Here is a 13,203-nt window from a genome sequence, read left to right as displayed (position 1 = left end):
TTTCACATGAGAAGCTTGACAGCTCCCATCTTGCTTGAGGTCCTTATCCATCTTTATGGTTGTAAGATGCTATAGCAATGGATTTAGATGTTTGTAGAGGCTATCAGAGCATCCTGAAAAGGGATGCTTTAACTCCTTCCTTCCCTTCAGTAGCCAAGAGGTCCATTCACCAACTGCAAGTAAATGTCACACAGCAATAGATGCCTTTTTTCTCAAACACATTTTGTTTGCCATTCAATATTCTCTTTAGGTTGAGAAGTGACTAGTGATGGTAGATGGTAGCTCACCCTCTTCCATTGCCTGACATAGAGTCCCCCTGTGGATACTTAAATGTTGTGATTTGCTTCCTCCAGAGTGTGAATTCCAAAATATCAAAACATTTATTGTTCTTTATAATTGCTTCCAATAACCTCAATAGTTGTCTGTGGGAATGATAACTTCTGTACTGTATCTTTCCAAAGAACCAAGGTCTCTGTAGTATTGCTTCATTGATTATGTTTGCTTTTCTTATTTGCTGCTGTTATTTCATTGCCCATTTTTCTGGAATACTGCAAGATAAAACTGAATTTATGAACTGAAATTAAGTGGTAGATGAGACACCAAATCTTTATGGTCATGGGCATCATGAAATTTGCCTGAGCAAGGACATAATAAGAATTTAACTCTTCAGCTTTTAGTTCTGTAGATCTCTTTAGGTAAAATGTAACTTAGACAACACAGAAGGAAAACCTGTTAACTGTCTTAGTGAGTGATCTCTTTGTATAGGTTATGAGGTGAAGGATATCCAACTTCGTAGTGCTTTTTAAATTGAGATTTAAAACGTCGTCTTATTTTCTTTTCTGGTTCAAAAAAAATCTCAGATAGTCATTTTCTTTGTTCTCTTTCATTGTTTAGCCAGTTGAATTGCCCACTAATTTCCATGAAGATCTTATTAGTGCTAGGAGTACTACATATACTATGTTTACAGTAAAAATATGTTAATTGTCAAAAAGGTAAGTGACTTTTTTTACATTACTATTTTATAGAGATGGTCACTTCAGAAACATCAAACAGGCAAAACTACATAAGGGATTTTCGAAGTGCAGATTACAGTACTGTCCAGCTCACTAACTGGCATGGGCATTTATATTTCCTTTTATTGGCTTTCAAGAGTTCATACTATTTTCTTGCTCATCTATGTCTGTGCAAAAGCAATACTATTGTGTAGCACAACAGATATAATCTCTTGTGGAAGAAGTATACTTTTGTTAAATTGTTCTTCTGTTTCTCCTCTCAACATGCATGATGTGGGAATTTACATACAGGTTGCTGTGGAATAGAGCATCTCCTCACTGGAAAGAGCCCTGTCTCTAAGCTAAGGCTAGATTTGGAACCAAAATTTATTTTAAAAGCGTAATTATACACCTTCTCTAAAACAGACATGCTATTAAATGACAAGTTCTCTCTCTTTTTTTTTTTTTTTTGTTCCCTCTTGAAAGCTCAATATAGATAATTATATTTAAATAATGTGCTGATCGTGATACAACATTTAGCAGCCAAAGCCTGGGAGAGTTTTATTTGAAAATCCCTTATTCAAGGCCATCATTAAGCATATATGGAGAAAGAGGGGGAGTAAACGTTGAAGGATCATACCTCTTAGTCTTACACTGCGGGTTTGCCAAGAAAATGGCAGCTCTCCTGTGCTAGCCAGCAACATATGCCAAATCCCATAGACAAAGCATGTGTCAAGTGCCTGTTCTTATTCAGCCTTCCTTTTAAAATAATAATAAATACTAATTAGTGAAGGTAATTTAAATGTGTTTGGCTATCTTTTAGGTAGCTAGTCCCTTAAACAGGATAAATTCAACAACCCTAGGTACTTCTAGCCCATAAACTGTATAGACACTGATTTTTAATTCAAGCTGGTATGCCACATAGTCTCTGTACTTTCACTTTCAAACTCTTGAGAACAACAGCACTATGTAATGACTATGGAATGCAGTCAAATTGGGATTTCATTTGTGAAGCCATCAGTAACTTTTTAGAGGTTTTTTTAAGAATTCTTTCAATAAAACCGAAGTACGTAGAAGAACAGTTGTAGAAATTTGACTGTTACCTTCAGAAACTTGGGGGATAAGATTTGTTACATAGAGCATGGAAATGGAAAATTTAACACAGAAAATGCATTGTAGAGATCAAGGAGTATTCTGGGAACTTACTGAAAACACAAATACTGATTCTTTCTGTACATATTAAATTATACTGTTCTTGTCATATTTTTTTCCTCCTGCATTCTCTGGATTCTACTCCTTATGATACCCATAAATCATCTTCATGGGGGGAAAGACCAAGCACAGCTCAGGGAGACTTCAGATGGGATAGTATCTTTTCAGTTATCAAGGAATCCAATCCTGCGACTGCAGGTTTCATTACTTCTTATGCTTACAAAACTGTTTTCTTTAGTTTGCTGGTTCAGTCGGCAGTAGTAGTAAGGCTTGTAGCCTTCTTGTTTCAGGTCAGTACCATATAGCAGAGTACTGTTTTTGCAACTTAAAAAAAAAATTACTAAAACTAGTGAGATTGTGACCACAATCTTTAATGCAGGATTATGTGTTAATGCAATTAGTTAAGAAATTCAAATTATGTTTCACACAATTATTAGCAAATTCCACTCCTTCCATGGAGTCTAAAGGAAAAAATGGTTTATTTTGGAGTGAATGGTAATTCCTTAATGACTGGTTCAGTGAATAATTACAGACTGCTGGGCATTGAGCCATTCATTGGAAGGGGAGCTCTTGGGTGATGTCAGTGGAGTTCCATACTTATGCAATAATGTCTCAAGATAATGCCAATACAAAACAGAATGGTGTTTGACATTTAGAAGACACAGACAGGAAAACTTGGAAGTATTAATAAATGTATGTTTGGTAACACTCTTTTTTGATTGGAATGTTGTTAGTAATGCCATATTGAGCCTATAGAAAGTGAACCTTTAAAATTCTCCACAAGCACATTTTTCTTCATAGTTTGTTTCATAGTTAAAAGAAAATAAGCTTGATATTTCCCCCGGTGCTCTCCATGTTTTATGGAATGTTTTAGGAAGAATATAGTCTTACAGAAGAGTATTCTGTGGAATGCAGTTTGTACAGTCCACGCAGGGAATTGCTCATGGAATACAACACTGCTCATTTTGCCAGCCTTACAGCTCAATAGCTTATTCCACCTCAGTCATAGTCTCCTCTACTTGTTCTGTTCCTGATGCACTGATTACTTTCAGGTTTTGCATTTCCTTTTCTGCTCTGCAGGCCAGTTGCAATAACAGTCATGAGCAAATATAACACATGTAAGTTTCACTTAAAATCTTTTGTCTTCTGATCTTGCTGGATGATATTCTTCAGTGAACAGGTCTGATAGATCTGAAAACTTCTGCTGTTTTCTTACCTTACCACAACTGTCCTCACTGTTTCTCTTCACCTTTGCAAGTTATATGCTTCATTACTGCATGGTTGATATATTTGGCATTGAGATGTCTACACCTTGGGCAAAGAACAAATGGTAGACTTCCCATGAACGCTGCAAGAATATTGAAGCAAATGAGCATAAGAGCATGTGCATTTCTTCTCATGAAAGCATTTGTTAATTGAGAGGCACTATACTATTTTATGTGTCAGGCAGGCTTTCAGTCAATGCCGACCTCTTTCTGTTCCCTAGGTGTTTGTTGTTAGGTATCGTGGGTTGGTTTTTTGGTTGTTTTTGATTTTTTGATATTTTTTTTTAAAGCAGTTTCCTATTTCATAGTGGTTGATCATAGGAGTGAAATTATCCTGTCAGACCTTCAGCATTTGGCATGGGACACCAAAGCTTGATAGCAATGAACTTCTTTTAAGTTAGTAAGTCTTGCAGTGATACTTGATATGGTTATATTTAGACTAAATAAAATACAGTGTAGAACCCTTTTCTTGGCTTCTCAGACACATCGTATGTACACCCTCATACAGCTGTCTGAAGCTGGGGAGGTGAGGACTAGAATGAAGATGAAGAACGGATAGGATTTGTGAAGTTACTCAGAGTTGATGGTGGGGAAGGGTTGGTTGTAGTCTTTTATGTATCTATTTTTAAAATAAAAAGTGTTTATAAAAGTAAGTTTCTTTTCTTTTTTATTTAAAGAGAGAAAGCTGAATCTTTTGCTGCTATTAGTATTTGTGATGACTTCAGGGGCTTCTTCAGCATCCAGCAACTGCAGTAGGAACTGATTAAAGAGATTTGTACACTATGCAAATGTGAAGTATCAGCTACTTTAGTAATAATACGTAAAGCTTCTCACTGCATGCAACAGTGCAGTGTTGCCCATATGGCCATGTCCTCTCTCTGCAGTATGCAAAACCACAGAAATACTGCTTAGAAATGAAGGAACCATACAACTATGGGAGAGCTGGTTTTGTTTAGTGGTTCTTTTCTTTGGACTACTGCTCTAGCAGAAAGCTTCCCTGATTCCCCTACTATATCCAAACATAAAATGTGAGGGAAGCTACATTTGAAGCACGGTTGCCTAGCTTTTTGCAGAAAACCTCAGAGAGTACAAATGGGAATGCTCTCTCTATGATCAGCAAGAGAAAGGGCCTTCCCCACCCCCTTCCCCAGGCTCTGCTTACAATTCTATGAATTATGAAAAAGAAAAAAGATTCATAACAGTTTAGGTCTCTGGCAGATACTGCAGGAGGGATGCAAATCTCTCTTACTGAGGTTGAAGTACAAGTTTCCTTATCTCTTTGGCAGGTATTACATTAATGCACATCATCTCAGTATTCCGTAAGAACATGAGAAAATTATTTTTGAAAGAAAATTACTTCTGAGTTTACATCTATCTTAAAGAGCATAGCTTCCTAACCTCAGCATTATAGTTTAGCTCTTCTGCTTGCTCTGCTAACATGTCTCCTCTCATTTCAGTGACTTTATGGTAATGCATTCACTTTGGTGCAGTTACCACACCAAAATAAATCAGTTGAGTCTGAAGAGGTCTACACAATGCCAAAATTAATCATACTAACAAAGGAAAATACACAAAACCTAGCTGTGCCTGTGTATGAGCACAGTGTTCTGCATGCAAAAGCATTATCAATTTGTACTTTCTTACTCCTTACGCTCCGCATTTTGTGCAGAAAAGAACTTTCTTCCACCCCCTACCTACCTCCTACTTCCCAGCTAATATTAAAAGCAGAGACAGCTCTATAAAGAAATTATGTTGCTGAGGTCATTGCTTTTATAAAGTACTTACTAGCACTTTATGAAGTATGAAAAATGAAGTTGTTTGAAATACTGTTGAATATAGATTGCATAAAATCCACACACCTTTCTACTCTGTTTCTTCTCTAATTTCTCCAAATTTTGAGATTGAGGCATCATCTTTTGCTCCTTACTACATAGCCAATCTACTCCATATTGAGAACCCTCTAGGTCTTCTATTCCCATTCCATAACTTCATCCGTTTTTCTGGTGTTCTAAGTGTTGTTCTTTTTTTCTCCCATCCAGGTACTGCTATGTGGATATTTGTTAGCAATGACTGATGTGGAATCTACATATGCAGACTTTATTGCTTCAGGAAGAACAGGTAGAAGAAATGCATTACATGACATACTTGTGTCCTCTCCGGGTGGGAACTCTAGTGAACTAGCCTTAAAGTTATCAGAGCTTGATATAAACAAAGCAGGTGAGTACCTTTTGGTCTCTTATTATATTTATTTAAAACTACAAGTATTACACAAAACATGGTTTATGTGCATGCATTATTCCCTTGTCCCTCAGTAACAAAAATATTTTTTTCTGATAATGGAAGATCAGCAGGGGTTGCCTGCAATAAAGAAGCTCGGATTTCATAAATGGGAAGGATGGTTATTTGCACGTACCACATATTACTGGAAAAAGGAAAGTCATTCTGCAGTGTGTGCCTGGTGGCGGGGTCCACGTCAGGATAAATTTTATGGAAAATCGAGTATAAGGAAGAAAATAAGGAAGTCTTTATTAAAACCTAAGTCTTCATAATATGCTTTAATGGATGCTTTTTTGTTTGAAGCCTGTAGAAGCCATGTGTCTGCTTGAAAGGTTATTGTGGCGATTAATTTTGCTTTCAGCTTCTAGAGGGCAGAGTAGTATCAATGCACTGTTGGTTGTTTTACTTGTAGATCGTCTTTTTCCTCTTTCTGCTAACACTTTGTCCTTCTTTTAAGGTGATTAGTACTAATGCAATCCTAAATCTTACTTCACTGCTAACATTACTAAAATTTTTATCTGGTTGTGCGCCTTCAGTTGAGAGGAAGGAAGGACAGGGTATGGTGAAGGGCCTTATATTAAATAGAAATAGTAATATGTCTGTGTAATTATTTTCATGCTATGTGGGGTGGGGGTTAATGAAGTGAACTTTCAGTTATTTGAAAGCCCTTTTCAGATCTTAGGAAAGAGGTCTTATGATTATTTTAATAACAGCAGAAGAAAACAAATGCAGCAAAGAACAAACTGTTGATAAGCAGCTGCCCTGTTTGTGTGTGTATTTTTCTCAGAGACAACGGCAAGAGTTCTGAGAGGGCAGTCTCATCACTGGACAATGAGATGTGGGCAGCGTGGTGTTTGGGTGGTTGTAGTGCTGTTTGGAGGGGGGATGCTTACATCCTAAGTCATTCCTTCTGCAATTGCCAGTTTGGGGGCTATAGCTTCTAGCTGCATGCAATTCTAACTGGGCAGGGCCTTTAATTTTTTTTTCTATTTAAAAAGAAAAGTTTTATTAGTATGTGTGTCGGTGTGTCTACTTATTTTAATGTGAGGATAAGTGTAAAATGTTGGAAAAATATAAAGTAGGTGGCATTTAAAATGCATAATGCCAGCCTTCCTTCTTGCTTTAATTTTCTTCAGTCTCAAATTTACACTTTCCAGAATTCTTTGATCTTGTCCATTTATAAGATATAAACAATTTTTAAGCTGTTAAGTTTAAGCTGGAGTGACTGTAAGACAGAACTGTGTTCTTTTGTGAGATATAAAAATGTGAGTTTGTGCCTGCAATATATGTTGGTATGCAGTTTTTACATGCAGTTAGCTCTGTAGTGATAAGAATGGTTTAAATGACTGTTAGCCTAATTTTTAATACATAATTCAGGAGTCTAGTTTTTCTTGGAGACATAAGTTGCAGCTTGGGTACCTTAATCATTGCAGAAAAGTGTACAGAGTTGCTCATAAAACTAACTTAGGTTACACAAAAATGCCTGTGTGCTTCTTCAGAAGGTTACGCAGTTTTAATTAGATACAATGAAAATATATTTAAATTTTGTATTATTAGTACACCTAGGTGCCAGATAAAAGCCTCCAAACCACAAATATTGGAAAAAGCATTGTATTGTCATTTGTATTGGTGTATTATCCCATCGTGTCTTTCCAAACTAAAGAGAGGCTAAAAAATATTTTGCATCCCACATCCTAGTTCAGAATATACTAGTGCTTGTGGGATGCGTATGTGCATCACACCTGAGAGGATTAAGAGAAAAACACGCTCGAGGGTTGTTATCTTATTTCTTTCAAGGCGCATGTCAAACAATTTATGCTAAGTATTATCTGATTATACAAATACAGACATAAAAGTTTTGATTCTTTTTTTCATTTTTCTTTTATTCTTCTTACAGCTCTATGCGTTTTCTTGCAAAAGTGCAAGTGCATTTGCTTTCAGCTGCATGGAGTAATGGCAGACTAGGATAATGCAGATTAAAAAAAAAAGGTTATTATAAAACATATGTAAATTAATTTACCCAAGCATATTTAATACATTCACTTTGAAAAGTCTGCAGATACATTTCCTGTAAAGAACAAGAACAGCTTTGAATAGCACTAGGCAGTGAGGCCTTGTTCAAAGACCACATATTTTTTGTTGTGCAGTATTTGATACCTGAATTGAGTGCTGGTTAATCCCCTCATTGATGAGCCAACAACAGATAATCAAGAGTTTACTGCATAATTATTTATAATATGACTGTTCCAGTGTTCTTTGTCCATAATAAGCTAACAACCTGCTAATATCTATGGAATAGACATATTTACAAAATTTCAAAATATAAGTTCCAAGTACTCTGTGGCAACGCATTTTATCTAAATTTAGTAAAAGCAACACTGTGTACATCTGATAAGTAGAAAACAGCAACAGAAATCATAAGGCAGAAGGCAAAAGGAAGATTTTAGTAGGGAAATCAGCAGGTAGCTCACCTGCTCAACTCTCTCTCAAGGTAACTAGTGCAATTCCAAGAAACTTTATATTCAGTTCATCTTGCAGGTAATGGTAGCTAAATAAAGTAGTAAGGAAAAAGTACAATGAAGAACGAGGACCAGTCTCTGCAAGTCTAATCTCTAAAACAAACTGCTGGTTTTCTAGGTGTCTGCAGAACGTAAATTCAGTGCAGAAGTGGAAAGGAGACTTCCTTGTAAAAGTTGCAATAGTCCAGCCATCTACAACCACCTATGTTAAAGTCATACAGAATTGGAATGAAGGACTGATTGTAGAAATTTGTGATTAAAAGTGATTTTAGTTCATGGTAGAAATGTTTTAGGTGGAAGCATTGGGAACACCAATAGACACTGGAGAGTCAGTAATGTTACAGAAGAAAAATGAGTTAAAAGCTGCACGTTAGCAGAACTAGTAACTGTTGCTAGCTTACCAACTCACATAACTGTATTATGAGTTACAGTATCATATTATTTGCTTTGGAGTTTTTTAATACTGCCTGTTGGTTTCAAAATGCTCTGTAAGAATCTCAACTCTTAAAAGCTTATAGCTATCATATTCTGAAGGAAGAACAGTTCAAGAGTGTGCTTAGGCATTTTGGGGATTCTCAGAACCTAGAGGCCAAATTATTTCCTTAAATGTATTTTAAGGCCTTTGGTAGGAAAGCTGTGCCAGCAGAAAGACAGTCTGTAGTGCCAAGACAGTGTATTATAGATTAAATGCATTTAGATTAGTGAGTCTTCTCAGTGAGTTGAGAAAATCTTTTAAGAAGTGGTATATTAGAACCTTTGTGATCTTTCTCTGAATCTTTGTGCACTATGTTTAACATTTAGGTAGTGAAATGTTCGAGCTTCATGTCCAGGATGATTTTTCTTTTAAAAACAAATACCCTGCAAGGTTTTTTCTCTCTTGAGTTTTGTCTTATTTTGTCATCTTTTTTCTTTTTTTTTTTTTAATAGGAATACTTTCAGAAAAGCGTGACTTGCCCAGATAGTATGAGAGAGGTTAAAGAATGAATGGAGTATAGAGCAGGCAAAAAAAAAAATATTTAAAAAATCACATTTCACTCATCTGGACTTTCGAAGTATACTGCAAAATGTAGGAGGCTTTGTAGAAAGTGTCTAGACAACTTCAGCAGAAGGGATTTCTGTACAATAGGAAATAATTGCACGTAGATCTATCCTGATAGAATCCTTTGTAATGTGGGAGATAAAACTGAGAAATAAAAAGTTTCCTGAGAAAGTGCCTTTCAAAACAAGTTTTTATTTATTACTCAACCCGTAATGAACAGAACAAACCTCACTGTAGTTTAATCAAACTTCCATACAACTTTTCATCAGGTTGCATTTGATAATTACCAGTACCGTCTGAGGCATTTTGCTACCTAAATACTCAGTGCATGCACAAAACACAGGTATCATGTCTGAGCTTTTCACGATGTTCTTTCCAATGCAAAAAATTGTTTTCCATTAGCTGTGTGCCATTTCTTCTATATAGAAGAGAGAAGGTGTTTATGGTCCTTATTTCTATAAACAGAAATAAAGCTGCAGATGTACAGTCTGATTTGAAATGGTAAATGGTAAATAACTGTATTGAGAACCCTGCCTTTATTCTAAAGATCTATAGATTAAAGAGGCACTGCTACTTCTACTTAGACCTCTTTACAACTTAGTCCATGGAATTTTCTTCTCTTATCTTATAACTACTAGTTATAAGATAGATATAGATAACTAGATAACTACAGTAGTTATCTTATAACTACTGTATCAGGCCAGTTCAATACAAATTACTCAGAATCTTTGCAAGATACAAGAGGCGACATATGTCTTAACATTATTCCTTACCTAACTTTATTCCTTATTATGTACCTACAGCCAATTAGTCAAGTGTTCAGTGCCTTCTGTCTTACTTGCACTTAGCTCCTAGCTGTCTGAACCTGTTAGGCCTTTAATTGTTAGGTGAAATATAATACTTTGCATACAGCTACTAATCGACCATTGTCAATGCACTTCTTAGCCTTCTTTAGACAGGCTTTGAGTTGTCTGCTCACTGTGCCACTGTAAGTTGTTTTCTATTCCTCAAATCGTTCAGTGGTTTGCAGTGAGACAGCTGGACTGAAAACCATGGAGTGTGGTACTGAAAATGGACGCACAGAATGAACACAGTTTTAATAAACTATTGCTTTTATTGAAGTTGCATCTCTTTATAGTAAACTCTGTTCAGACATAGTGCAATGAAGTTTTTTAGCTTATATTGTCATAGTATCATAGTGAATAAATTGTCAAAAATACCCTGCTGTTTTTGTTAAATTCTTTCACTTCTAGCTACCTTACATCTATACTTAAAATGATAGTGGTGGTTGCAGATAGGTATTTGTTTTTGAAGGTGTCCATTGAGATGCAAAGTACGGATATTTTATTAGTAAAAGGTTTCATATTTAATGCAAGATTTCAGTTTCAGTTTCCTTTTGCTTTGTTTTTTATACTGGTGGATGAATATTTGGGGTTCTGGGAGCAAAAACTCTTTGTTTTAGGGTGGATCACTCGTCCTTTTCTTGTATGTTATAGAAGGTGAAGGAGATGCACAACGAAATCCAAGTGAGCAAACCGGGGAGGCCCAAGGGGAGGCAGCAAAGCAAGAAAGCTGACATCCGACTTTGACCGGCTGGAGCAGCTGCTGGATGTTTTCAGACTACAAGAGCATGCTGGAACAAATTTGTTTCCATGAGCAAGCTGGTGGAAAAGAAAGTGCATGTGTCTTCACTGCTGGAGCCCACTCAACGCAAGCCTAAAAATGGGGGTACAAGCTGTGGCAGAAGACAGAATTTTCTCTACCTCTGTCATTAGCAATGGTTGAACATGTATTGATTTTTTGGGATAGTGTCATCAGATGGATCCCTTCGTAATGACTACTTGATGGGAACACTTTTAGAAAGTAGAACAGGTAAATCTTGTAGCAAATGGCCTTTGAAACGTCAGAGGATCTAATTGTGTATCTTAAGAAAAGGCTTGTGTGATCCTCAGAGTTTAAAATTCTCTGGCCAAAGTGTTCACCCATTAAAAGAACTGTAAAGAAAGCACTGTTTTTAGAACTTTGCGTCTGTTTTACAGCTCTGTTATTTACAATGGGTTTTGTATTGTACAACTTAAATGCTCCACACTGCCCCTTCTCAACTGCTTATGAAGAATATTTCTGTTACTGTGAATTTTTCTACCACGCGTTTTGAAAGGGCTGGTTTTTTGCATAATGTGGTGATGTGCACATGATAGATTTAAAACGTCAACCGCTAAATTGATTATGCCTAAACCTAAATGACTCAGCAACACTCTAATTTGTTACTAGATGAGCCTTCAAAACGATTTGTTAATGTGAATACTTCAGCGTGTTTTGTGTCCTTGGTACAGTTTTGCCACTTGCCTGTAGTTAGTTGCATATCAGAGACTCAAATTGAATCTTTTGTGTTATTCTTCCCCATTTTTCTAATTTTACTTCCAATTTCTTAATCTTTCTCCGAGATATTTTTTTAAAATGTTAGTCCAAGTATTTTATTGTTATGGTAGTTTTAAGAAGACATTTATAACCTTATATGGGTTGAAATTCAAACAAATTCCGTGGTGCTAGAGATTTTCCTTGTTCACGTTGTTGAAGATGGGCCTTGTTTACACACCACAGAATAACTGGCATAGGTTAGTGCCAATTATATACTCTGGAATGAGTTTTAGATTGCAGGATAGTCCCAACTAGTGGATCGTGGGCTGGATCCAGCCAGGGGGGCTTTTTTTTTTTTTTTTTTTTTTCTTCTATTCCTTGCCTTTGCCTCAGCTGATCAGGCTGTTGAGTTTGCACAGCCAGTAGCCTGTTACTGATGCATCAGGTACAGCCAAGTGCTAGAAGCTGGTACCTTTTGGCTAGGATGTGGAGAGGGAAGTGAGAGACTTGGCATCTAGCACCCAAAAGACTGGTTTTTTTCCATTTCAGCTATTCCAAAATGACAGTCCAAACTGGACCTTCATTGAAACACCAGGATAGCTTGTACATTGAGGGGAATAGTTAAAATATCTACAAATCAATAACCTGTTTTGCAGTAGCTATGCTGATTGATTTCCTTCCCCCAATCCCATCCCAGTAGACAAGGCCATACGTGAGGCTGAGTACTGCAAAATGGGGCAGCCACACCTCTGTATGACTAAGGTGAGTAAAGACAGTTACTGACTAGTAAACCATGGCAATCACATAAGCACCAATCACAAAGTCAGAAGATTTGTTTTCTTTTATTAACAGGAGGTGATGTCACTTTCTTTATATATAGTATATATATTATATATATTTTTGTGTTGTTGTTGGTTTCAAATGTTATGCACTTTTTAATGTTTGTAAACTTTTACTAATGAATAGTGTGATTGCTTCCTGAATATATTAATCATCAGTTAACAAAAAATCTTTGTGGCCACAGCTGTTTGTTTCTACCATATGTACTTGTCACCTGAAATTCTTTTGTGAGATGTGTGGAGAAAAAAAAAACACTTCTGATCAGTATTATGAGCTCATTTATTAGTGTTAATAAAAAACAAGCCAGCAGTACGCTTGTGGCTCATTAGTGTAATATTAACTCTCACCTTTTATTGTTTGGAAGCTGAATGCCTTGATGTCTTATTAGCTGTCAAAAGCCCTATCTTCTTGGTAACAGAAGTAGTCCATTTGCTTTGAAAATACTATTACCCTTAAACTAATTATTTATGCATTTGTTTCATTTGGTGTTCCTTTCAAAGTTAACACCTTATTATGGATTCTTTTTTTTTTTTATCCCCCCCGCCCCCACTTGCTCTTCCATCAGGTCTTCAAGCTGAACTGGTTGCCCCTTTGTCATGGACTAGTTACCGTCAATCTAGCAGAAACACCAGAAGGAAATAAGATTCTAGGGCTTTTTATAGTGTTACTTTATTGACGATCCATGAAACATGATCAATAAA

At 36.3% G+C, this 13,203-nt stretch overlaps 1 protein-coding gene across 2 annotated transcripts; it reads left to right on the top strand.

The window, feature by feature from the left end:
- The first annotated feature begins 5,513 nt into the window (after positions 1 to 5,513).
- Positions 5,514 to 12,860, top strand: PKIA (protein kinase (cAMP-dependent, catalytic) inhibitor alpha). Of its 2 annotated transcripts, XR_717923.1 has the most exons (3): positions 5,515 to 5,686; positions 10,801 to 11,093; positions 12,745 to 12,860. XR_717923.1 is itself a non-coding variant. In XM_009891885.1 (2 exons), exons 1-2 carry the CDS (start codon positions 5,536 to 5,538, stop codon positions 10,878 to 10,880), a joined length of 231 nt encoding a protein of 76 aa, XP_009890187.1. In that variant the 5' UTR covers positions 5,514 to 5,535; the 3' UTR covers positions 10,881 to 11,766. The 2 variants fall into 2 exon arrangements, 1 of the variants encoding a protein (XP_009890187.1); XM_009891885.1 differs by lacking the exon at positions 12,745 to 12,860 and having other exon boundaries at positions 5,514 to 5,686; positions 10,801 to 11,766.
- Positions 12,861 to 13,203: the final 343 nt, after the last annotated feature.

This window comes from Charadrius vociferus, unplaced genomic scaffold (assembly GCF_000708025.1).
Source record: "Charadrius vociferus isolate BGI_N301 unplaced genomic scaffold, ASM70802v2 scaffold15, whole genome shotgun sequence".
Classification (NCBI taxonomy): Eukaryota; Metazoa; Chordata; class Aves; order Charadriiformes; family Charadriidae; genus Charadrius; species Charadrius vociferus.
This window is presented reverse-complemented; position numbering and strand designations above follow the sequence as displayed.

Bases quoted from the DNA above. Each gene is read 5' to 3' on its own strand.
- PKIA (XM_009891885.1), top strand. From the start codon at position 5,536: ATGACTGATGTGGAATCTACATATGCAGACTTTATTGCTTCAGGAAGA. The intron at 5,687-10,800 runs GTGAGTACCTTT...TGTATGTTATAG, and splicing joins GCTTGATATAAACAAAGCAG to AAGGTGAAGGAGATGCACAA.